The sequence below is a fragment of the Myodes glareolus genome, chromosome 8 (genome assembly GCF_982192425.1).
Source record: "Myodes glareolus chromosome 8, mMyoGla1.1, whole genome shotgun sequence".
In the NCBI taxonomy this organism is placed as follows: Eukaryota; Metazoa; Chordata; class Mammalia; order Rodentia; family Cricetidae; genus Myodes; species Myodes glareolus.
This window is the reverse complement of record NC_142033.1, coordinates 72777497-72804045: the sequence shown is the minus strand read 5'-3', so window position 1 is coordinate 72804045 and position 26549 is coordinate 72777497. Positions and strand designations below refer to the sequence as shown.

Below are 26549 nucleotides of genomic sequence, written 5' to 3'. Positions count from 1 at the left end.
TGGCAGAAGAGGGGTAAGAGAGCAGCGCCTGAAGAAAGGTTGGGAAGGGCTAGAGAAGAGAAACTAGAGGCCCTGGTGGCTGGACGGGGCCCAGCCTTGGAGCCAAGTTTCTAAACACCCTCGTCCCACAAATTCTAATATTAGCGCTGTCAAGGGCGGAAAGCCCCGATGGTTTAAGCCTAAGAACCATAACGTTAGTTACTCAGGGGTTTTAACTCTTGGGGATATAGGTCTGAGGGTTTCAGAACCCACTGCCCACTATCATCTACTGCTGGTTATAGTACCTGCCAAGCTGAAGTATTACTTGGGTTAAAGCCCAGAGTAAAAAGCATGTAGAACCTAGAGCAAAAGTCCCCTAGCTCTCAGAACTGGAAGCCTCTGGATGTGCCAAGCCAGATACTAGGTCCTAGACATTGAAAACCCAACACAGCTACCACCAAAGTGCTTCTCTTCACCTGTGTGTAGTTTACATTAGGTGGGACCAGAGGACCCCAGTCAGTTGGTTGGCTTGCTACAACTTCGTGGGAGCGTCATGGAGACTCAGAGTATGACCTGGAGAGAGTGTAATTAACTGAACTTCAGACATTGTGTTGATTTCTCCAGTTTTTATTTTGTTTTGTTTTGTAGTAATGGGCATTCGAACCCACAACCTTATACATGTTTGCACTTACCACAGAGCTACATCCTAGTACTGATGACACTTTTTCAGTGTGATATTTTACTAGGTGAGAATGCACCAAAACTTGGTAACAAGCTACCTTGAAACACGTGGGAAAAGAAGGAAATGCTCTCCGTTTGCATTAAGGTTAGTATTTGATCGCACCGCCTCTGAACTTGTGAGTTTCTGGAGGCTGGCATCCTTCAGGGTCGCCACCACCGATGCAGGTGTCTCAGCATCCTTGCATGGACTAATGCTGGGAGCCGCATGAAATCCTCTGCCCTGCCCCGTCTCAGCAGTGGGATACAGAAGGCAGCTGCTGAGACTTTCGTTGTGGTTTTGAGGGTTTGGTGTTGGGTGGATCTATGTTTGGACACATTCCTGGGCCATTGCAAGGATTACAGTAACCCACGTTTATCTATAGCATGCCCTGAATCACAATGTCCTGGGCTTTCATTTGTTCATTTGTTTTTTTATTCCAACCTGACATAAACTGGAGTTATTTGAGAAGAGGAACATCAGCTGAGAATACCGCCTCCATCAGATGGTCTGTAGGCAAGTCTGGGGAGCGTGCTTTTGATTGAATTGATGCAGGAGGGCCCAGCTCAGTGGGTGGTACCACCCTAGGCAGGTGGTCCTGGGTTACAGAAGAAAGCAGGCTGAGCAAGCCATGGGGAGCCAGTCAGTAAACAGCACCCCTCCATTGCCTCTGCATCAGCTCCTCTCTCCAGATTCCTGTCCTGCTTGAGTTTCTTCACTGAATAGACTCAGTGATGAAATGTGACTGAGACTTGAAAGCTAAAATAAACCCTTTCTTCCCCAGGTTGCTTTTGGTTGTGGTGTTTTGTCAGCAAAAGAAACCTGTACTAAGACACCATCCCTGGTTCAGTCCTTCTGCTTTCTTGTTTTTGGAAGTATAGAGAAGATTCTGGAAAAGGTAACATCTCAGAGGGTGTGTCCATGCAGATAGAAGAAGCTGGCTGTTTGTGTGGGAGGAGGATGCTCCTGGGGCGGCATTACGGTGAGGCCATCACACACCCTCTTCCATGGCTGCAGTGTCCAACCCTGCGATCATCTCCACATTCCTCCTTGCAATACATAGCCCATCCAGTCTGTCCATCACCCTACAATTGCAGGGCACAGCAGAGCCACCATCTGTGGTTCCCTTTATCCTGTGTGCAACCTTCTGCAGCCCCTAAACACCCAATAGAACACAGTCAGGGGACTGAGTACTCTGCGGACATCAGCACAGATACCATCACTTTATTTGGCCCAACTTCAACTTCCCTGCACTGTTCAGGGCGTGGCAAGGTCACAGTCCCTCTACAGGACCTTCAGGGTGGCTTCCTTCCTTGTTCAGCCCTTCCTTTCCAGGGGCGGACTGGGATGGGGTCAATTATTCAGCTACCTCTGGAAGGTGGGCCAAATACATATACATATTTATGTTGCCTTGTCAAAAGACAAGTCAGTATGTGACCCTTGAACTGCTCCCACAGAGATGTCATTGACCTTTTTGGGTGAATCTGAGGGCATCTCTCTTCCCACTCCGGCCTATCTGCTTCTCACCGCTCTCTGTTCAGAGCTCTCGGAGCCCCATCCAGCAATATGTTCTATGAGGGAAGGGAGGCAGACGTGGCATCTAGTGGGGTCTCCACCAGACTCACGGATTGTGGAGACTCCACGGCAGCTCATGATCTGGTGGATCTGGTCTCATAACTGTCATAATTTCACTGGAGCACTGAGTCCATCTGCTCGGGTTTAAATAGAGCATACATCTCTGTGGTCTTCCTTTGGCTTCTGAGCTCCTGGTGTGATACACCCTACTGATACCCTGGGACTGAACATTGCAACCCTAGTGTCTCCTGGGTCTGTTCTTATGGTTTGTCAATGCCATGGCCGAAGGCACCAGGGCTGGTGTTCTGTGTGTGTCTTGGGTTGGTGACCACATACATGTTACTGGAGACATATCCGGTACAGCCTCTAGGCAGTCTTACTCTGCTCTCCAAAGTTCTGGTGTTACCCTCCAGGGAACATTAGAGAAGACCTCTCTTTCTTTCTTTCTTTCTTCCTTTCTTTCTTTCTTTCTTTCTTTCTTTCTTTCTTTCTCTGTCTCTTTCTCTTTTCTTTTCTTTCTTTTATTTCTTCCTTCCTTTCTTCTTTTTTTAATTTGAGACAAGATCTCACTCTAACCCACTATGTAGCCCAGGCTACCCTCAGATTCATGGCAGTCCTCCTGTCTCTGCCTCTTAAATGCTTAAGAAAAACTTTCAATGAAGGTGTCTCAGATCTTCACAACAATCTCCAGATTTGTGACCCTGTGATCTTGGTTTATGTTCAAGAATTTTCAATGAGAATTAGATACCTAATGGTAGGCAATAGGCCTGGCATCTGACCCTGGAAGCATCAGGGGTAAAAATCTCTGCCAGTCAGAAGAGTAGTCCACCAGGGTCCCCTTGAAGTAAGAAGAACATGTTCTTCATCTCCAAGCTGAGGGACAGGGCTAGGAGGATATTCCCAGAGTGCCCTTAATCTAGGGCCAGATGCTTGAGCGACTTCAGAATTCAATGGCCAGAGAAGGAGTGGGCAGTCCTGACCCAGAAGAAAGGCCCTGGCCAACCACAGTGAGCCCTCAAGGCTGTTTCAGTTTGCACCTGAGATGTCTACAAAACTCATGTGTTGAGGCTGGTTCCCTAGAGTGGCACTAAGAGATGGTGGGACCTTTGAGAAGTAGAGCCTGTTGGGAGTCCCTAGGTCACTGGGAAGCATCCATAGAAGGAGGCAACAAGACCTTACTTAGTACCACCTCTTCCTTCTCTCATGCTAGTCACAAGGCATGAGGCTTTACTCTGCTGTGCCTTCCTTGCCATGATGTGCTAACCTCATCTTGGGCCCTAAACAGTAGATCTGCAGGACCATGCATGGACATGCTCAAAACTGGGACTGAACAGTCCTTTCCCATCTCTAGGTCGGTTGTCTCAGTTTGTCACAGTGACAGAAAGCTGACACGAGGGACATAGATGAGGGTAGGGCGCCCACGCTCAGGTCTCCAGGAGGCCCCTGTACATGGTCTGTGGGGAGGAGCAAAGCGAGGGCCCCTGTGGTTGTGACAGATCTCTAGGTGCTGCTCTGAACAACCCCCTATGTCATGCTGACTTGTGTGGTAGTCTGGAATGTTTCCATGCCGCTTTGTCTGGCAGCCGAATGCTCAGCACGGGTCCCATGGGTCCGCCTCCTCCACTGCGGCCCAGGACCCACTTTGCAGCCACGCTGCGCTGCAGGTACTTGTGAATGTGTGACCTCTACTTGTACAGACCCGTGAGCACCCTCTGCTGCAGGGTGTCCAGGAAAGGTGGAACACACCCTCTGGCATTTGTCAGGGACACAACCTTTATTCAAATGCAAAGGGATTGGTGACAGAAGGGGACCAGAGTCCCAAAACTGCCCCTCTTCATCTATTTCTCCTGTGGCCACCCCCTTTTGGAGCCAAGAGCAGTGTGAAGTTGCGCCATTGGCCTCTAGGAGCAGGTGCAGTGGTGGCAGCGGGCCTGAGGTATCTGACAGCAGTGTGGTTGTGGGGCTCACAGGCTTACCGCATCCTATACCTGATCTCGCCATGTCTGCTCTCTGCATTGATGGCAGCCTCTTGCCACAGTGATAAATTACATGGGACATTGTGGAGAGCAGACCATGAGCCTTAGGGACCACATGGTGGGAGAAGCAGCCGTCTCTTACCTGCCTCTGTGTCCAGAGCATTCATCAGCCCAAACACGGTGGGAAATGGTGCAAAACTGAGCAAGCTCCTTTCCCTGTCTGCTCATGTACCTCCCGGGAACCCTTTGTGGCCCGATCTGAGTCCATGGCTTGAGAGGACCCTAAGGGCTGGTTACTGGAGTCTGGGTTTAGACACAGTTATCAGGGGTACACTCAGCCTTTTCTTCAAGCTCAGGGCAGGGGGTCCCATTGTTAGCAGGCTGAACACGGACGTAACGAGTTCTGCTCTTGGCTCCCAACTTTCCACATGATCCTCCACACAGACCCCAGGATGACCACAGGGAAACCTCACAGTCCAGCGGTGTCTCTGGAACTGGACAAAGCACAGGGGAGACCCAATGAGTACTCCACAAGGAGATACTTTGAAAAAGAACAAGAGATTATCCCCATATGTGCGCCAATCCCAGGAGACTGCTCCAAAGTCTGAACAAAACACTTGCTTTTCTCAGGAGTGTGGAGCAAGACGCATGATGGGTATCACTGATTTACACTCAAACAAGAACCAGATGGCTGGCTGGACGTGTTCCTTTCTAGACACAAGCTCCAGGAAACCTTGACTAACTTGTGACAGCATGGGTCGTGGGGTCTTACCCGCTATGGAAGAGGCATTACAACAGCAGGGACCTCTCTGAGGGGAGGTGACTCTCTGGCCCCAGTGACCTTCATAACTGACATTTCTGAAGTCCTACAGATGCCAGGAAACCCTTTGGGTTGTGGAATCTTACTCCCCCCACACACACACACACACAGGAAGCTCAAACATTTTCAGTAGTGTTCCTTTTGATTATGTCTCCTCTGCTGCTATCATATTCACAAATTTAAAAATAATCAGCTTGGGGTTATGGCTAAACAACCTGGTAATTTCCATTTTCCAGAGCAAAATGCAATTGCCCTATATCCACCAAATGCTAAGTCAGCCAGCCAGTCAGCAGAGAACAATCACCTACAGGAAACCAAGAGACCAGGAGACGAGTCATCACCACTAGCATCATGAGAGGTCAGTGTGGTGCTGGCAGCAGTAACACCTCCCCTCAGAGAGGTCCCTGCTGTTGTAATGCCTCTTCTATAGCGGGTAGGACCCCACGATCCATGCTGTCACAAGTTAGCCAAGGTTTCCTGAAGCTTATGTCTAGAAAGGAACACGTCCAGCCAGTCATCTGGTACTTGTTTGGGTGTGTATATCCATGATACCCATCATGCATCTTGCTCTACTCTCCTTAATCATGCATCTTGCTCTACTCTCCTTAATCATGCATCTTGCTCTACTCTCCTTAATCATGCATCTTGCTCTACTCTCCTGAGAAAAGCAATGGCTAACGGCTCCCAGGGAAGGAGCCCATTTTTTTATGAGTCCTTGTGCTGCTGCAATCAATGTGTGGAGCTCCCAGAAACAAGTCAGATGTTGGAAGAATTCAGAAAGGAACAAAAAGAGATTGGGGATGTCAGATACAGTACCCAGAATATTCTAGAAGATGCAGTAGGCCACTCCTGAAATAGCCCTCTCCTCAGAGGAAAAGGTGGGACAGGGCCTACAAAGACCCTTTGGAAAGATGAACAGACCCAATTTTTGCCTAGAACCTTGCCTAAGAGCGAGGGTTCCAGGCAGCCAGTCTTGATGAGATACCCGAGCCCCCATCTTCCAGGAATGCCTAAAAGCCTGAGTCCTTCCCACCTTCCTGACAGCAGAGAAGCAGCTGAGGCTCAACTTGACTGTGAACGCTTCCAGCAGCCCTGGTCTGCAGAGAGAGCTTCCCAAACGGGGCTCTCAGACCCCGCAGATTCCTGAGGGGAGCAGACCCAGGATGACCCGTGTGTGGCTGAAAGTGGGAGAGGTGCAGACATGGGCCTAGCTGGAGCTTCCTGGATATACTCATCCCAGACAAGGTCTGATGTCAGCTGCTGGGGAGCCCAGAGCAGCAAGGGAAACTCATGTGGGCCATGCCAGGTATTCTGCCCCTATTCCATTGATAGGTTGGCAATCACGAAGACATGAGGGAATTAGGCAGAACAGGTGGGCAGATGTGAGAAGCCCTAGCTACAGGCAATGACTTTTCATGACAGGGAACATCTTGGGACAATTTACCACGTTGTGTTCCTCAGATGTACTGGGTAGGGAAGTACTCAGCTGGCTTCTATGCCATCCAGGGGTAACTATGGGTAGACATGCTGAAGTTCCTTGTCACCAGAGATGTGGTCCTCAGGCAGAGCGGAGGGCTGCACCCATTCCCACCCTTTTCTCTCCATGCCATCCCCCACCTACTGTCCTTGCCTGCCCTTCCTTTGCCGTGGCCCCTGCACCCCCAGCATGCTACCTTCCCAGACCTGATCAGGTGGCTAAGTGTCCCAATGGCAAGTCAAAAGGACCTCTCCAGTGGCAGGCCTGCAAGTGACTCTTCCCCTAAGACTGCACTGTGTCTGCCCAGGTGACGCCACTGTCCAGGGTTTACAGAACTGTCCATCAGGAATGGTGGTGGGAGATACACACGTCAAATGCATCAGGGCAGAGACCATCCCAAGTGGCCAGAAAAAAATGAGTTGGCAACTGAGCCTCCTTCAGCTCCTGCCAACAGGAGAAATGGCCCTGAAGTTTGGTAGGTCTTGGCTGATTCCTGCTCCTTAAGAAAATAAGTTATGGCCGTCTGGAGGTTTGCTTGTCCTTCCTGGGGCCTGCCAACAGATGAGAGGCACACTCTACTCTTCCAGTGTGAAGGACTGGGGAAATACAGCCTCAAATGGCCAGGTCACTCTCTGCGGCCTCACACAAGGGCTGCTGGGTGTCTGACTGGCTGGAGGCTGCGGTGCAGTGAGGGAATTGTGATTCTCACTCTCAGTGCCCAGCTCTCTCAGCTCCAGCTGAGGCCCTTGAGGGATGAAAGCCCAAGATACCTATTAGCGGCCTCTCAAATCATTTGTGGAAAGCGGAGAACCCTTGACTGGCCCTAGAGAATTGGGAACTCTGCACTGGCCACAGCCAGGCAGGACCCAAGTCCCCATGGGAGTGTCATGAATGCCATGCTTCCGCCAATGCCTTCTTCTCTTTTGGCTCACGGAGGCACAGTTGGAACCTTCGTCTGAGTTTTCACTCCATCCCCATCAGCTGTGGCGTGCAGGCCACCGGGTGCATTTCTGGTGCATGCTGCTTCCTAACCATATTTGGGGTCTTTCTCCATTGTTCAGGGTCTTTCAACAGTAGATATTGTCATAGTTTTACCTACAGTATTTGAATCCACCAAATCCTAAACCTTTAAAAATTAGTACCATCTCCTAAAGAGTGACAAGACTTCCCCTTTGAAATTGCTCAGGCTCGAATTCCTGTGACCTTGGAGGCCTGAGAGAGTCTGTGGACTCAGAAACTACGGGAAACACAGGCTTAGCCTGGGGCAGAAGGAACTCACCTGTTGTACCTTATATTGGGCTTTAGGACCTAGTGTATGACCTTGGACTATGTATACCCTACAGGCTCAGGGGCACAAGTTGTGGCTTCTCTCCCCAATTCAGCCAGTGGTGACATGTAGTAGTGATAAGGTAGTGAGCTCCCGCACACTTTCCCGCCTGTCTACCTGGGGTTAACACGAGAGCGATGTCCCGCACACTTTCCCGCCTGTCTACCTGGGGTTAACACGAGAGCGATGTCCCGCACACTTTCCCGCCTGTCTACCTGGGGTTAACACGAGAGCGATGTCCCGCACACTTTCCCGCCTGTCTACCTGGGGTAAACACGAGAGCGATGTCCCGCACACTTTCCCAGCCTATCTACCTGGGGTTAGTAGAAGACGGGGGAAACATGGTAATTACCTGATAGGCTGTCAACAATTTCATTGCCCCTGCTGGCCAGGTCCAGGGAAGGTGGGGCAAAGGCCCTGGGACTCTGCCGTAGCCGCACGAAGGTCACTTTGGCAATGGGAGGCAAGGACTTCAGGCGTGGGTAGTAGAACGAGTTTGCTGGGTGACTGGGTGATGAGGATGTTATCTGGGTGACAGAGGAGGGGAGGCTGCCACAGGGGTTTGGGAGGTCTGCTTTCTAGTGTGTGTTTGAGTCAGTACCCAGCATCAAGCAGGACAGTGCCAGAAAACATTCCCAACTTGGGTGTCATCTGAATGGCTCACAAGCCCAGCACAGCTGGAGGTGCTCACATGACCTCTCGCCAAGACTGAGAAAGACTGGCCATTCCTTCTGTCTCGCAGAGGCAACACTGCAGCTCCACCTGTCTATAGAGTGCCTGCTGATGCACTGGGCAGGACGACATACGCCTCCTCACTGGAAAGGGAGGGCTGTGCAGGCCCCCGCATCTGGCTCTTCTCTCTATAATACTGCCAGATCCCAGACAGACCAGCACCCCACGCTCAACCAGCAGATACCAGAAACAGGATTCTCTAAAGAGAAGCCAAAGTCTGGGGTACCCAGAGGTCCCCCTGGCACAGCCCGAAGCCTTTGCCCCGCCCTCACAGATTTTCTCAACCACACCGACCACCTTCTTTGTCCCACCATGCCGTGGGGCAAGGACTGTGGACTACTTACCTCTGTCACTGTGTCCTGTGGGATGGTCGCAAAGTTGGGGGAGGAGAAGGTGAAGCCGCTGTCTGTCCCTGCATCGTGAGGATAAAGATCGAGGACCACCTGCTCCTTCCAGCGGCCCCCCTCACACAGGTCCAGACTGTCAACGCCCACGAACCAGTCAGGGCTGGGGACAATGCGTACCACGAAGGACACCTGGATGGGAGTGGAAGGCTCAGCAGCTGCAGCCCCAGAATACACCCTCTCCTGGACCAGCAGAGACTTACCAGCGAGTGCCTAGGGTGCACCTCTAGCTCTGTAGAGGTCTGCCCGGTTCCGCTGGGGACCGCGGGAGCTGAGAACACCGCATGCACACTCTGGAGCTTCTCTCCAGCAGCTTCGATCTCTTTCATCAGTGCCCAGGCCTCACCACGCTCGGCAAATTCCCTCAGCCCGTTGCTGACATACTCGTTCTTCCTCCACATGCTGTAGTCAGAGCTGTGAGCCGCCCCTGCGCAAAGATCTGACTGCATGAGTAGCCAGCTGGGATGGGTAGCAGTGGGGGAGCTACAGACTTCAATGCCACGGGGCTGACCACAGTGGATACCATGCCCCCGCCCCCATATCAGCTCCCTAGATGAATGGCAAGGAGCCACATCCACTCCTAACACAGAGAGACAGTATTATCTTTTACACTTAAGTTATTAGGACAAACCTGGCTGGGTGACCGGTTTCCCACCAGCCTTCCTGTGACCACTGTGCCCTCCGCCAGCCACTAGTATGGTGGGGATTTAGCAAGTGTCTTTTGTGTTGGAAGTTTCTTAGTTGAAAATGACCTGTGCTGTGTGCTGTGAAGTGGGCACTGTAGCCTCCTGGATGGGGCAGAAGGAGGAAAGGTACCCTTACCCAGCAGGGAGGACCACTGTGCAGGGGGCCGGAACAGAGGATACTGCTTGGGAAAGGCTGTCTGGCTCCACTTGCCGGTGAAAGTGATGCTGTATCTAGCCAGGGGCCGGGCTGTGCAGACAGATTCTCCCCCCAGCGGCTGGCCTGTGGCGGAGCCTAGAACGGCCAGGAGGAAGGCCCAAAGAGCTCTGCCCAGGGAGAAACTCACGTTTTCCATCACCTACAGCAGAGGGAGAGAGAAGTGTTGGCACCTTTAGTCCCAAGAAGGCCCCTGCCCAGCCAGCCCTAGAAGAGAACAGAAGGAACTTCCAGATTGGTAAGACACCATAAACACGTGCCTGGGTCCCCAAAATGTTCCTGCAAGAGTTTCCCCGATTCTATCCAGGAAAGAGAAGGGTGCCAGGTTATGGGGTACATGGTTAGTTTCACTGCCTGTCTACAAGAACCTCAGGGTAACTTGCAGACTCACAGTCCCCAGGTTCGTGGCCCAAGGCACAGAAAGAACCTAAACAGGCTTACAGCTATTGCTGCCGAGTACAGCACACAGGAGCCGCACACCTCCTGACTGTTCCACACTGTGTCTCCACCACTCTGAAGTGTGCCTGGCACGTACACTTTGTGTACTAGTTATGCACGAGACTAGACCAGCAAAGTCCAGGTCATGCCCACCCCCAGGGGAGTCTCTGGAGTGTCACGGAGTCCTGCTTCGGGAGCCCCAGGCCCTCTTTGGGTGTGGACACCGCACTCACCTGGCAGGAGCAGCGGGGCAGGATGCTGGACTGTCAGCTGTAGGACAGAGCCCCCAGATCCTACTTATGCCCAAGGTTAGGGGTGCCTCTGGCCAAAAGAGAGGTCCCAGCTCTTCCTGTCTTCTGCCTCAGTGCTGGGGGCTCCCAGAAAGTGACAGCGGGGACTTGAGACAAGGAAGCAAGAGGCGTTTCTGCCTGAGTGCTGCAGGGCTTTTCTTCTCAACCCTCCCACAAGTTCTGACTGCTGTGACCTGCTCCAGGCTGAGCTCACTCTCCGCCCCCTCCGGCTAGCTGCTGCCCCGCCGCACCCCTTTCTTTGTCTTCCACTCTTTCTCCGCCCTCCTCTCTCCTCCCTCCTCCTCTGGGTCTCAGCTGCAGTTGCAAGGAGCTCCGTATTCAAGGATAGGAATCTGGGGCTGGAGACCACACTGGGGCCTGTCAGAACTTTGCCACAGATGCTACCAGAATGTGGTCCACACTTTCCACTTGGAGAGTGTGTGTGTGTGTGTGTGTGTGTGTGTGTGTGTGTGTGTGTGTGTGTGTGTGTTGGGGGGTTGCTAAGGAACCCCAGGTCTATCAGCTCTGGCTTTAGAACTCTGGGCTTCAGCCAGCCAGTCACCTCTTTCTCATCAGGGTCTGAGCTATGCAACATAAAGGCTCACACGCCAACCAAATTGGAACAGCTCAGGCTGTCAAGGCCCCCTTGTTGGTGTGCTTACTTCTGGCCTCCAGGCCACTGTCTCTCCTTTGGGCAGGGTAGTATATTCTGGGGTTTACTGCAGCTCAGTGTCAGGAAAATACTTTCAAAACTACCATGGAGCCTAGGAACTAAGGAGAGGGAGGAATGGAGACATCTTACTCAGCCTCTGCCGGGTTCCCCAGACACACCAAAATATCCAGAGAGCTGATCCAAACACATTCTGGGTTTTGGAACAAGTTAATGTTTGACTGTCAGACAGACAGAAAGAGAGAATAAATAGAATCAACGAGGCTAGAATGCAAACAAAGCAAATGACTTCACCCTCATTGCAAATAACACAGCCACAGAGCCGTAACTGTGAATACAGCATTTAGGCTGCAGGCCTAGAGGCCAAAGACAAACTGCTCCAGTGCTTCTCAAGCCACCCCCGGTGTGTTGGCACTGGCTCCCAGGCTTGACCGTCAACCGAGTCACCTAGGGCTTCTTTCTGTGGGTTCTAGTTCTCCACGCTTATCAAGTCACGTCAAGTGCAAGGAAAACCTAACTCACTGAAAATAGTAAAGTTGTTCTATGCTAACAGAAATTGCACAATGCCTTAAGCTGAGCAGATATGTTTTACAAACTGATTAGAAACGTGGCATGACTCGGCAGCAGTACAAATTCCTGAGAGGAGATGCTTGATCACTGTATCTACTACAGCTCATTCACTGAAGGTGCAGCGTGACGCCGTGAAGACAATCCAGCCTGGGTGGACATCAGGTCAAGAACTTTCTCCCCCTTTTCAGGTAAAGGTTCGCTAAGGCAGTGTGGAAAAATCCCACTTTCCCTTGACAGAGAACAGGCAGAGAGAGAGAGACAGATGCTCTTATCAGATGAACTTGACTTTATGGACCCTGAAGGATCTTTTTCACTCCACAAAAACACTGACCTTTGATTCAGAGGTCTCCATCCCCCTAACTTGCCTTGTGTTCCGGAACTATCTCTGAACCATGCCTGTCACAGGATCCAGGTTTCTCACTTCTGACAAGAGTTCCAGGAACTTCAGGGACCAGGACGCTCACAGTGCTGCTGGAGGGGGCTGCAGGGGTCAGGACACTCACAGTGTTGCTAGCGGGGGCTGCAGGGGTCAGGACACTTGTGCTTTTTAAGCAGGTGGATGGAGTATGCACATGAAGATAAACATACCCATTCCTCGTGTGTGTGTGTGTGTGTGTGTGTGTGTGTGTGTGTGTGTGTGTGTGTGTGTGGTCCTTAGGAGCAGCTACAGTGCTGTACCTAGAGCTAGCCAGGCCAGCCTCCACTAACAGGAGCTTAGGCTCCTAGGAAGAAGATAGGAAATGACTCCTGCCCAGCCAGGAGTCACTGTGGGTAACTTCAGTCCAGCCCCTGCTCCATGTCCCATGCCCAGCTGGAGGCCCTAAGGCTCATGCCCGTTCCACCAGAAAAGACAGTAGCTAACAGCCCCAGCCCAGGGCAGCAGGGGGCTCCTTTCCCAGCCTCCAGTCATAAAGTCTGTGTGACTTGGGGATTCACTGGTTTGGGCAATGAGAATGGGCCAAAGCCAGTTGCCTCCAAGCATAGTCACAGCTGCCTAGCCAAGGTATCCTAGGAAGGCTGGGCAGGAAGACAGCCAAGCAAGAACTCTCTTTAGTGGTGGTAGTATCCCCTTGGGGAGGAAAAAAGCCTTAGAAGTTTCATGGACATGATGGAACATGGGAAGGATTCTGCCATGGCATAACAACGGCTCTTTCAGGGCCTACCAACACCCCTCCTTAGGTGTGGCACAGGCCCCTAGGCCTGACCTAGGCAGAGACATGCTCCCAAGCCACATCTGCTGACTCAAGCTTGGAATCCCCACCCACGGGGTGGCTGCCTCCTGCAGCGCACACAGACTTCAAGCCTGTCTGGCTGCCAGGTACCTCTGCTGTGAATTAAAAAGTCACCCTCAGACACCACACATGCCAGCCCCCACAGACTCACAGTCTGCTCACTGGCTCCAGCCAGGGCCATGGTCTGTGCTCTATATACATATTCTTTCTAGAGGCTGCCTACACCCTTAGGCAGTGTCCCCAGAATGGGGCCACCAGACTGGCTCTCTTGAGCTCCCCCTTCCCCTTTCTGCTAGCACTGAGCATTCCCAGCACTGGGTCTTTGCTTGCAATCCCTCTACCTAAAGAGAGCTCCCCCATCTGGCTTCAAGACCTCCAGGTTTCAGGGAAAGCCCTGCTGCCGCTGCCATCCCAGCCCAGAGGACCCTGCTCAGGCACACTAGCCTTTTAGCTCCCTTTATGGCTTTCCTTTTCATCTCCTGCAGAGGGGGACATCCATCCCAGCCTTGTGAGCAGCCTGAGCTCTGCTGCAGGGTGCTAAGTGCTCACAGAGGCAGTAGCAGGCTGAGCAGACTCTGGACTAGGCTTCTGGGCACAACTTCTAGAGCTATGCAGGCAGCTGGGCTGCAAAGTTAGCTGCTGGCCCAACCAGCGCAGGGACTTGTCCCACAGGGCAATGCTGCCAAACTACCTCTGTCTCTTCATGCTTCCCGCTCTCCTTCCCTGGCTCCCACACCACTCACTATTCTAGGTCAGATTTCAAATAGCCTCTGATCCAGGGCCTGAACTATATCCAGTAACCAAGACCTGGGTTCAGCCTTGTGGCCTTTGCTTTCTTGGAAAACACCTAAGAAAAAAAGTGAGAGTGAGAAGCCACAATACCCATCCCTATCTGCTCGTCTCTGAGCTAGTGCAAGCAGGACCATGTCCAGCTGCTTCCTGTATGTGAGTGTGAGCACCTCCGCTATGCAGTCCCCGAAGGAGCGCATACCCTCCCAAATCATACAGCAACTCTTCCCTCCTGTAGGATGCCAGGGCATGGCAGATCTGGAGAGGACCTGCTGATGCTGTGTGACTCTAATGCAGACTTTCCTCTCCCACCGGGCAACCATTGGCCTCCTTTACGTGTGAACCTGGGGCAGTGGAATGGCTGCTAAAACCCGGTGACCCGAGTTCAACCCCTAAACCCATGTAAAGGCAAAAGAAGAGAACCACTCCACTAAATGCTTCTCATGAGACCCCCTCCCCCATGGTAGAAAAGAAAATAACATAAATGTGGGTCTGGCCATCTCGAGTAATGTTTGCCACAGTGTCTCTCCACATGTGACGTGAGATGCCAGGATCTCAGGGAAAGATAAAGGGAGAGAGAGAATGTCTGAGAACGCTCTCCATCGGAGCAACAAGAAAACTGAGAGGATGTCTGGACAGGGCCAGCACTTGGTGTATAGACTGATGGTGTGACTCTTCACGGCATGGTTAAGGGGAGGCTTTTATTGTAGATATGAGGGAGAGAAGAGCCAGAGGCATCTGGAAGAGTCCAGAGCAGAGGGAGAAAGAAGTAGTCTGAACATGGCCAACAGACTGGACCTGACCAGGGCTCTCTGTGAGAGAAGGGAGAATAGAGAGAGCATAGTGAAAGAGGCAGAGAGAGAGAGAGAGAGAGAGAGAGAGAGAGAGAGAGAGAGAGAGAGAGAGAGAAAGAGAGAGAGAGAGAGACTCTTAGTGAGACTAGCAGTGTTATAAGGAGAATGAGCAACTGGGGCTAGGGAAGCCCAAGAGCTAGATGGAGTTCAAGGTAGGGGAGGTGGTGAGACAGACAGGATGCTAATGTTGAAAAGTGTAACAGGTAATTCTGATACAGAGTGAGCCTAGAGGCTAGCATGGGCTTTGATATGCTGATAGACACCACAGGTAGCCACCTGTCCCTTCTGCCTTAACTCTGGCTGAAGAGGCCTGTAGAGGGGAACTAGCTTTACAAACTCCTGAGTAATGTTGCCTTTTATCTAAATGTCAGAAATTCTCCTATAGCCTAGGTTGAACTCATTTCTGGGATTTGAACTGCCTTTTAGAGTTTGGGGAATTGCGATTCTTTCGGACCCATCACTTAGTAGGCCAGAGCAGGTGGATCTCTGTGAGTTGAAGGTCAGCCTGGTCCACATAGCAAGCTCCAGCTGGCCAGGACTACATAGTGAGATTCCGTTTTACAAAAATTAAAAAAGGGGGTGAGGGAGAAATGTCTGGGTAGGGCTTTTGATACTCTGGAAATTAACCTAAGGCTTGAAACAGTAAATGGGAAGTTATTTTGTCAAGAAAACAGGGAAGGTGGTAAACTACTTCAGATCTAAACTTCTCTCCACTAATAGTGAAACTATTGTCTCAAAGCCTCTGTGTTCGACAGCATGAGACACGGGACTGGAGTCTTCTCAAAACCTCATTTCCAGAAAGTTCTCTTTATCTCCCCTCTTCAGTAGCTCCCAGGAAGATCCTCTTGGGAAGCTGTTTTTTATTTGACTTGATGCTGAGTCTTTCCCCAGAGGCTATTGTTGAAAAGACTACAGGAGATGATTAAGGCAGTTGCCCAAGGGCTGGTTAAAGTCAAGGCCAAAAAACCTAGACTGAAAAGGTCCTGGCAGGAAACAGACAGAAAACAGAGAACTTACAGCTTACAGCGCTGTCCCTAGGAACCTAGAGGGCCACACATTCCAAGGAACCAAGAAAGTCCAGGGCTCTGGAAGGGTCTGACTAGACCACTGAGTTTTCAACTCTGACTGACCTTGAGGCTCTTTGCAAGCGGGAAGTGAGGCCTAGCATCCTTATAAGACCTGGCTAAGTGTTTTGAGTGTGTCCCAACACACATAGAGATTCCCACAACTGGGAGATTAACTGATTCCGGACATCTTCAGTCCAGTAATTAACTGACCACTGAGTTAACCAAGGAAACACTTTACGGTCACGCATGGCAAAGAATAGAAATATTTCAAACTTAAGTCACTAAAGAAACCTCAACAAACAGAAACCCCTGAAGAGGGGAAGGATCTAATTTCCAGAGCTGTCAAATTATACTCTCAAACTGTTCAGGTTCCAACAAAAATGTACAAAACATGCAAAGCCAGAAGGAAGCGCAGCCCTTACACAGAGGGTGGGAAGCAGCTACAAAAACTACTGAGGAAGCCCAGGCCTCGGGTGCACTAGATAAAGATTTTAACAGTCACAAGTATGCTCAGAGATCTAAGAGCCAGGCATGGTGGCTCACACCGCCAAACCCAGCACTTGGGAGACAGAAGCAGGATTGCCACAAATTCCAAGCCAAGCTCTTCTACACGACAAGATACAGGTCCACCCGGACTACATAGCAAGAGCCTGCCACGAAGGGCCTCCATCCCACAGAGGAAGCCAGGCCTGATAAAGTGGGACAGTAATGCACCACCAAGGAATGATATCAGCAAATGGTAGAAATTACAGGACAACATAAATCCTGAAGTTGCAAAGTATGAACACTGAATCAAAAAGCTCGCTACAGGAGCTCAGCAGGAGATCTGAGAAGCTGGGATTTAAAAAAAAAATCCATAAAAGGACTAGGTCAATTGAGATTATCCGGTCTGGGAAAGAAAACAGGGTAATGAAAATTAAACAAACACCAGAGACTTTCAGGGCACCGTCAAACACAAATAATTGCATAACTGAAGTCCCAGAGGGAGAAGAGGGACGGAGAGTGTTGATGTAAAAGCCAGAGTTCTCATCTTAAAGGGAAGAAGGAATAGTTTATTCTGGAGCCAGTTTGAGTAGCCATGGCCCAGGAACACAGATTTAGGTTACCCCCAGATTCCACATTCCAATGTGGAAGCAGTTTCCCAGAGTTCTTATAGTTTTACAGAACAAAGAGAGTCATAAATCAAGGCGACTTTAAAAGACATTGGTGGGTGCACCAAGGAGGTGGGCACTTTGAGATGTGGGGAGCTATCTTATAGGCCAAAGATGCTATCTGATGATGTCCTTAGCTCTCAGATTGGTAAAAGCTGATGTTGTGCTAAATTAGACCCTCAGAGGTTTTCATTGATTATTACATGATGTTAATTCTAAGATAATAGCGCCTAAGAGGTTTTATCAGGAGGTGTTAGTTCAGATATAGACTGAGGAAAGGCATGACTGTTCCAGAAGGCTAACATTAGCCCAAGTGAAGTAATTAGCCTCTGAGCCAACAAAATCCCAATCTCTCCACAGTGCTAAATTTCCAACTGGCTCCTTCCAGGAACTTTTTTGTTCACAGCCAGACGCAGTTTCTTTTCAGGAATTTTTGTTCATGAGAGAAAAAAAGAAAAAAATTATGTGAAAAAAGAAACAGCTGAAAATTTCCCAAACTGATGGAAAAGGGGGTATCTATATATCTAAGATGCTCAGTTGGTTCTTGGCATGAACCTCACAGAGAAACGGTTAAAGAATCAAAAGCCAAAGAGACCTGAATCAGAAGAGAAAAGCAATCCATCACATGCAAGAGTTACTCCATTAGATTTAATACGTCACCCTCACCAGAAACCATGTAAGCCAGTAGGCAATGGACGAGCAACAAAAAGCCAAGAACTCTGTATCTGAAAAGACTGTCATTCCACCATAATCCAAACCAGAAGAAGCACTAAAGGGGATTCCGTAGAGTGAAACCAAGGGACAGTGACTCGAAGCCATGTGAAGACATAAATAGCCACCAAAACAGTAGACAGGAGGCCCTGGGGCAAGAGGTTCAGCTAGTGGGCGGGAAGCTGTTCCCACTGAGGCTGACAGTTATATGGGACAATCTGGGTGCTGTAACTACTTTGGTACTGTGAAGTCTATTGAGGTATGCAGCTTCCGGGGAGGCTCAAAAATGAAATGCAACTGCTTCCCATATTAGTCACTGCCCATTCCCCACCACCAGGCAGGTGTGAGTGTATTCCTGGTAGGTGACCACAAAGGACTCTCTGTAATCTGTACTCCAATCTCTAACCAGGGCTGAGGTCACAGAAGTTCATAGCGATGGATGGTCATTGTTGTCTCTAATCGCTGCAAGCCCATGTGATGATTTGAATGTAAAATTCCTTCCATGGGTTCTTGTGTTTGGACACTTGGGTGATGCTGTTTAGGGAGACTGTGGAACACTTAGGGTACAGGGCCTCACTGCAGAGGTGGGTTGCTAAGGGAATGAATGCAAATCAATGACGCAAACAACGAACCTTGGGGAGAAGCTGATCACCACATAGTCACGGCATTAATAGATACAAATTTCCAATTTTAACCAAAACAAAAAAAAAAAATCACAGTGCCTACAAAAAAAAAAAACAGCAAAGTATTGTACATTTCAGGGGGAGAGCAAAAAGAAACTGTCAATAAAAAGGATAAACTAGTTGTACAAAAACTCACCAACACTGTCCTGAGGTTTGCGGAGAACTAAAGTAGATACAGAGAAAGCCAGTCACATGATGGGAAACAAAGCGGAAATGTAACCTGAGCAGCAGCCACTAACTAACTATATGCGAGAAGACAATGCAGATGAAAAATACTAAGCTTAACCTACAGGTGGGGCAATGACCATCCCAGAGTATATGACACAAAATACTCCAGGGGTGCCCAGCCTGGGGTCTTTGCAGAAGCCATAACTGGCCCAAAGAAAGGTACGACCCATAGTGCTGTCCGGGAACCTATCAGAACTGGGTTTCCAGCTGCAGTGGCAGGCACAGCGGGCTAAAGCTGGGTCGTTGGGCCTGAGCCAATCTGGGCAACTCAAGCCAGGCTTTTCAGGATCATCAGGGTAGGAAGATGCACAGCAGCTGCAGTATCCAGGGATGAGAATGCTGAATGGCTCATGTAAAATGTCTGTGGACTATGCAGGAATAGATAGTGTCCCCGACCCGTACCATCATAGCCAGTGTTGCTCTTTTGACAAAAGAATTGATAGAAGTAATGAGCTCTTTTCATGTTGTTTTGGATGTTATTAACAACCCCTTTTAAGTAGCTCCTTAGCTGATCAAGACCAAATGGCACTTATTTGGAATGAATAGCACTAACGCTTTAGCCTCCCTCTATATAAAGGTTTGTTTATTACATCATGTTAACCCTTGACTACCTTACAGATGTGTAAGAACATCTAGAAGAATAGTAAACAGTAATGGAGGAGTTTAAACAAGAGCATCTTACATAAACAGAAAAGGTCAATCCTGAGTCATGAGGTGGTTGGGTAAAAATTCCAGTTACAGCTATCAGTTCCCTCCCCATGAATTGTGGGTTGTGCCCCAGAAGCCCCACAAACCATAAGTGCTGTTGCCATTGCCATTGGCTGTGCACCATGACTAGATGACAAGACCCTATTGCTAAAGACACCACATCATTTCACTTCAGGACATTGAGAAATAAATCTAAGACTAAACAAGAAGCTCCCTCCTTACTGGCTAGCTTTTACAGTGCCAGACAGTTCTATGCAGGCTGCTGGGAGAGAATTCTCAACAACGGCTCTGATCAGCTATGAACCTTGTGAAACATGATACCAACATGCCAGACAATATGTGCCTACTGGTTCAATAGTGGCACTACTGATGTGACTATTGCCACCAACTTTCCCATTGGATTTAAGGTCAGCTCCACATGGAGGAACTTAGGACTTATACAGTAAGCCAAGGCAAAACCCTGTAGCTAGGAAGTCCACAGGCCTCAGGGGGAAGTAGCTGTTATTGTTTTGTTGAATAGATGTAATGTGCCTGGCAAAGTTCTTTATAAACATTTGTACCCATCAATCACTGATGCTGTCAGCTGCATTTATGAAAGAAAGTTTGCTGTGGGATAATGCTTTTGTACACTGTAAAGATTTGTCACCCATACTGATTTAATAAAACACTGACTGGCCAATATCCAGGCAGGAAGTATAGGCGAGGCAACCAGACAAGGAGAATTCTGGGAAGAGGAAAGACAGAGAGATGCAGTCACCAGCCAGATGTAGAGGGAGCAAGATGAGAATGTTTCACTGAGAAAAGGTACCAAGCTACATGACTAAACATAGATAAGAATTATGGGTTTATTTAAGTTGTAAGAACTAGTTAATAATAAGCCTGAGCTAATAGGCCAAACAGTTTATAAATAATATAAGCCTCTGTGTGTTTCTTTGGGACTGAACAAGGTGGGACCCAGCAGGACAGAAATTTCAGTCTACAGAAGCTTCTTTTTTGTAATAGGTGGCATACCACAGAGATGCATAACACAGGTAAAAGTAACAGGTGACTCTCACTGTCTAGTGCCAAGCCAACAATGGACATCTATACTGCCGATGCTCAGGGAGCATAATGGAAGAGGTGGCGTAAAGAAAGAACTGGAGGAAGAAATGCAGTAGAATGTAGCAATTTTCTCTCAACTGCACATTCCTTGTTTAGAGAGAAGAAAAGCTTAAGAAACTTGGAAAGTAAACAAAACTTCACAAGTCTCAGGAAGTTCCTGAAACAAGATTCACAAGGCTCTTCCCTAAGGTTATATAGGCAGTAACAACTGCTGGAAAAAGGAAACTCCCCAACCTGTTCAGTCATCTGACATCATGCAGAAAGCTCTGTATAAATTGTCTAAGAAGATAAATATTATATTATGCATATTTTGACAAAATAAACATAGTGGCAAAAATTTCAATATAATAAAGACCTTGTAATTTTATTATATTTTATAATATAATATAAAATTGCAATATAATAAAGACCTTGTAAATTTATTTTATATTTGTAACTCTTTCATTCTATCTGATTTAAAAGTCATATATAGAATAATAAGTTAGGATTATGTACCAATGGATTATAAATAAAGATCTCATTTTTATGACAATGATACTCTGAGGGGTTGCAGGAGCAGAGTCATATATAAATAAAGAATTTACATATTCCTGAAAGTTGGTATAAATTAAGATATTAAAATATTAATTGTTGGGGCTGGAGAGATGGCTCAGAGGTTGAGAGCATTGAATGCTCTTTCAGCGGACCCAGATTTGATTCCCACAATCCAGAAGGTGGCTTTCAACCACCTATATCTCCAGTTCCAGGAGATTGAATGCCCCCTTATGGCCTCCTTGAGTACCAGACACACCAGTGATGCACAGACATACATGCAGGCAAAACACCCATACACATAAAATAAAATGTAAGAAATTTAAAAGATATTAACTGTAACCCATAGGGTAACCACTAAGAAAATGAAAACACTGTAAGAAGCAAAAATGGCTGCTTTAAAATTAGCTGTGTGTTTGTCTAATATGAAAGGACAAAAGGACACAAGAAACATGGAAAAAAATGGCAAATGACACACCTAAATCTTACCTTATTGGTAAAGAATTAAGCATCGGTTAAACACAACCATGTAAAGACAGGGAATAAAAACCAGTTTTGATCACATACCCTTGTTGTCCCAGCTACTTGGGATACTGAGGCCAGAGTGTGCAAGTGACCAGGTCCCACCTCTAGACGACTCTAACGGACTACACATCTTCCAGTCCTTCTAGATGTGGGCAGCCAAGCTCCACCCTACAGAGAAAAAAAAAAAAACAAGCTCAGACCACAAAGTTCCACCAATCCTTCAGCTTGCCCTAAAATCAGGCCACAGAATCCCACCAATCCCTGAGCTTGTCCCAAGATTAGGCCACAAAATCTCACCAACCTCAGGCCTAGTTGCTCATCCTAGAAAGTTATACACACACACACACACACACACACACACACACACACACACACACACACGAAACCCTGTATACAGCCTGCCTCCCGCTCAGTTATTTGCTGCTTCTCCCCTTGGTGCGGGAGAATTATCTGTATTCTGTCAATCATGTATTTTAATAAAATGCTGATTGGTCAGGCAGGAAGTATAGGTGGGAAAACCAGACAGGAAGTAGAGGTGATGCAATGAGAACAGGAGAATTCTGGGAAGCAGGGAGGTTCCTCTGCCATTCCTGCGCAGACCACCAAAGAGGCAGCATGTAAGCTTACAGCTGGAAAAGGTACCAAGCCGTATGGCTAACATAGATCAGAATAATGGGTTAAGATAAGTCATAAGAACTAATAAGTAGCCTGACCTAATGGGCCAATCAGCTTTATAACTTATAGAGATCTCTGTGTGATTGATTTTCCTTTGGGGCTTGCCGCCTGGGTACTGGGCGGGACAGATACCCCAACAAGCCGGCCCTCATGTTACATCCCCTGAGCAGAGGCATCAACCTTCTTGTGTCTTTCATAATTAAAAAAACAAAACAAAACAAAAAACCTCTGTGTGAGGTTGGTTGTGCAGTGTGACTCTGGGGCATTCCATGGCTCCCAGCTGTCAGGAGACCTTTCTCCTCAGAGCTGTCACACTCACCCAGAGGATCACTTGAATTAAGAGTTCAGGACCACACCGTGAATACAGGGAGAGTGGAGCTGCAGGTCTGTGATCCCAGCATTTGGGAGAGGAAGACAGGAGGTCAGGAGTTCAAGACAGGCCTCAGCTATGAAGCAAATTAAAAGCCAGACTTGCCTACAGGACACTTTATCTCAAAAGAACAAACCACAGTCCATCAGGCATGGAGACATACAATGAGGGAGAGGAGGGTGGAGAATACCTTAACCAAAACTAAAGATACAGGAATAAACTTTTTGAAATCCAGCTCATTTGTAAGCTAATTAAACTTTTTTAAAATAAAGTTTGAACAGAAGTACCCCAACCCCACATTAGTGAACAGTGCTGCTTCCAGAAGACATGTGTTATTAGATGAAAATCTTAGTACCAAGCATGGATTACCTCCCTGTGAGTTATTGGTCAGATAGGCCCTAGAGGCACCCAAAACAATATAAGCCATTAACATTGCTCTGGGATGGCCACCATAACTAGATGGTGAAACCCCATTGCTGAAGAAACTATATACTTTGGTTGCAAGACACAGAGAAATAAACCTTTTTTCCCAATATAACATTTTAATTACTTATTTGAGAATTTCATGCCATGAACCCAATCACACTCATTCTCCATTCCTCCCAGGTCCACCCTCCCCTCTCAAAAAAAAAATACCAAGTCCAATTTTTCCCCCATATACTCATTGTAGTACAGTCAAACTCCCAGTGGCCACCCTCTTAAAAAAAAAAGCAAAAAAAAAAAAACAACAACAAAAAAAAACTGAGTCCTTTCCCATCCCCCAACCCCCACCAGAAGCCATCAACCGTGAAGAGTTGCTCCAGCATCTTTATCAGCTTTTAAGGACACTCTTCAATAGCTTCCTGTCTGGACTATTTGGGGAGGGATGAGGGGGCTGTCACAGAAACCTTAAATGTCTCTCATTCTCAGTTATGAGTCTGTAGTCATCATTACAAACTGCAGAAGGAGCGTCCTTGTCCGTAGCAGCATGGACCACAGACATCAACATGACCTCCAGCAGCAGCGCAGATCACAGACATCAACCTGGCCTCTGGCAACAACACAGACTATGGACACCAATACGGCCTGTAGTGACAGTATGGACCACGGATACCAACATGGCCTCAGGCCAGCATCACAAACCATAGAAGTCTTCCAGGAGGCTTAACCCAGAAAATGAACAGTCTTCCTCTCAGATATCTTGTTGCTCAGAGTCAGGGTGATCATGTGGTTGGGCAGCATGTTCAGGGGCGGTACCTGTGAGAGTTCCAGGCTGCTGTACCCCACCCTGTCCTTGGCACCAGGGTACTCAGGCACAGCCATCATGTGGGCAGCCTGTGGGCAGGGATGCCCTCCTACACTCTCCTCCCCACAACAGGGCAAGCAGCTCAAGACGCAGCAGCAGTGGCAGCTCCGTGCTGCAGGCTGGACCTGAGGGCTAAGCGGCAGCCCCAGCTTAGCTGGCAGCAAGTGGGGTGAGGTGGCTGGTGATGGCCCCAGACTCCTCAGTTCAGCGATGGATGACACGCTCCTTTGTTCACCATGGCTGCATTCCTGTTCCAGTCGCTGCATCTCGGCGTCTCTCCGCTGCACACACCACTCCATCCTGCCATCTTTCCTATTTTCCTATTCATTTATGAAAGCGCTGTTGTGACCCACACTGTGTCACACAGTGCCTTATTTTGTCCAAACCTCTTTATATGCAAATCATTATTGCAAAGAATCACTGTGTAACTGGAGACTGTTCTTGCGTTTCTCAGCTGCCCAGACCCGAATAACCACACAGAAACTATATTAATTACAATAGTTTGGCCTATTAGCTCAGACTTCTTATTAACTCTTACATCTTAAACTAACCCATTTCTATTGATCTATGTGTAATCACAAGGCTGTGGCCTACTGGTAAGATTCCAGTGTTGTGTCTTTCTCCTTCAGTTGGCAGCTACATGACCTCTCCCTGACTCCAACTACTCTCTATGAATCTCTGTTCTGATTTCCCACCTGGCTTTATTCTGCCCTGCCATAGGCCAAAGCAGCTTCTTTATTAACCAATGGTAATAAAACATATTCACAGCACCCAGAGGGGAATCCCACATCATCATTGATCTGGCTCAAGGTTTCTGAAGTTCCATAAATACTGGAATATTGCTGAGACTTTTCTTGGATATATCGTTGTTGCCCAGAGTTAGGGTAACTGTGGGGTTGGGCTGTGCATTGATCACCTGCAGGCTCCCCAGCCACTTCACAGGCTCCCCAGGTGTGATCATTGTGCTTACAGCCCTCAGGCAGCACCTGGCCCCTGCTCTCCTTCTCCCAAAGGAGCAAGCAGCTGATGGTAGCTCCATGCCCACTGCAGGCTGGGCCATCTGGCTGAGTGGCAGCACCAGCCTCGTAGGTAACCTAGAAACCAGTCTTTAACAGACCAGGAAACTCTCTCCAATGGCTAGTTTTCATATTGCTGGAAAGTGATATGAAGGTTGCTGAGGAAGAAATGGTACCATTAGTTCTGCCTACATGTTATGAGACCTGCTTACCAGCTAAGGTGTACCCATTGGTGCAATTGTAGTGAGACTGTTTCTGGGGTTCCCAGCTGCTATTTTGATTGGATTTGAGGCCTGCTCCACAGGAGAAAATTTGTGCCTGGTACTATAAACATATTCAAAGTCCATGGCCAGAGAAGTCATAGGTCCTGGGGAAAGTTTATTGATAACTGTTTTGTTAAGTAGTCATGTTGTTAAACTGTCTTATAAATATTTACATGTAGTTGGAATTTTCTTTGGGCTGCCAACCAGCTCCCAAATAAAGACATGGAAACCTATTATTAATTATGAATGTTCAGCTTTAGTTTAGGCTTGTCCCACCAGCTCTTTTAACTTAACTGTTTATATTCATCTATATTTTGCCTCAGGACTTTCTTTCTTTCATTCTGTATGTCCTACTTTCCTGCTTCCTCCATGTCTGTCTGTCTGTCTGATCCCTGGCATCTCCCTGATCACTTTTTCTTTCTCCCGCTTGAGCCTAAATTCCTCCTCCTCCTTACTCTCCCTACTCAGAAGACCCACCTATACCTACTCTCTTGCTACTGGACATTCAGCTTTTTATTAGACCAATCAGGTTACATGCCTTAGGCAAGGTAAAACAGCAACACATCTTTACATAATTAAACAAATGTAATGCATCTTTGCATAGTTAAGCAAGTATCCTGCAACATCTATGTTTATGTCTATATAGTTATAAATATTAAATATAGATAGATATTTATGTTAAATCTATATATGGATTTGTGTTTGTGTTCTATTGCTGTGAGGAGACACCATAACTAAGCCAACTCTTATAAAAGAAAGCATTTAATTGGGGTCCGGCTTACAGTTTCAGAGGGTTAGTCCATTATCATCACTGTGGAAAGCATGGCAGTACACAGGCAGGGATAGTGCTGGAGAAGTAGCTGAGAGCTGAATCCTGATCTGCCAGCAGCAGGCAGGGGGGGCGGGAGACTGGGCCTGGTGTGGGCTTTTGAACCCTCAAAGCTCACCCCCAGGGACACACTTCCTAATCCTCTTATTCCTTCTCAAACAGTTATCAGACTCCCTGATAACTAAGCATTCAAATATATGAGCCTATAGGGACCATTCTCATTCAAACCACCACAGTGTGGCTCCCAACTTGGTCCGAGAAACTTTTTATTGTACAGGGCAGTGGTTAATGCAGGGACCCAAGACTGTTCAAAGTACTCAGAACAAGCGAGTGTGGGTGCTCAGTTGTACATGGGACATCTGTATCACCCTCTTTCCCAGTCCTCTCTGAGGGCCTCTCTGGGAGGTCCCACCCCTAGCTGAGGCACTATTGGCAGTTGATGGCCTCTAGGGGAAAGAGAGTCACTTTAGGAGGGTGGCTACTGGTAGGTAGTGAATAACCCCATGCCCATGTTCATTTGGGCAGCAAATGATCGAACTCAGTGGATTAAATAATTAGTTGGTTGGTTATATAGGGAGGGCCAGCACAGGAGACTGCCCTTATTTCCAAGTGCAGGTGAACACTCTAGCTAAGCTTCCACCTAAAGGCTGAACAA

General features: G+C 48.3%; 1 protein-coding gene across 2 annotated transcripts; it reads right to left on the bottom strand.

Moving 5' to 3' along the window:
• Positions 1-4027: 4027 nt before the first annotated feature.
• Spon2 (spondin 2) lies at positions 4028-21627 on the bottom strand. Of its 2 annotated transcripts, none has more exons than XM_085692063.2 (6): positions 21499-21627; positions 9831-10050; positions 9212-9435; positions 8949-9140; positions 8225-8399; positions 4028-4742 (listed from the first exon to the last, which is right to left on the bottom strand). In XM_085692063.2, exons 2-6 carry the CDS (start codon positions 10045-10047, stop codon positions 4558-4560), a joined length of 993 nt encoding a protein of 330 aa, XP_085548189.2. In that variant the 5' UTR covers positions 10048-10050; positions 21499-21627; the 3' UTR covers positions 4028-4557. The 2 variants fall into 2 exon arrangements, with proteins under 2 accessions (XP_085548189.2, XP_048271123.3); XM_048415166.3 differs by lacking the exon at positions 21499-21627 and adding an exon at positions 10580-10864.
• Between the last annotated feature and the right edge of the window lie 4922 nt (positions 21628-26549).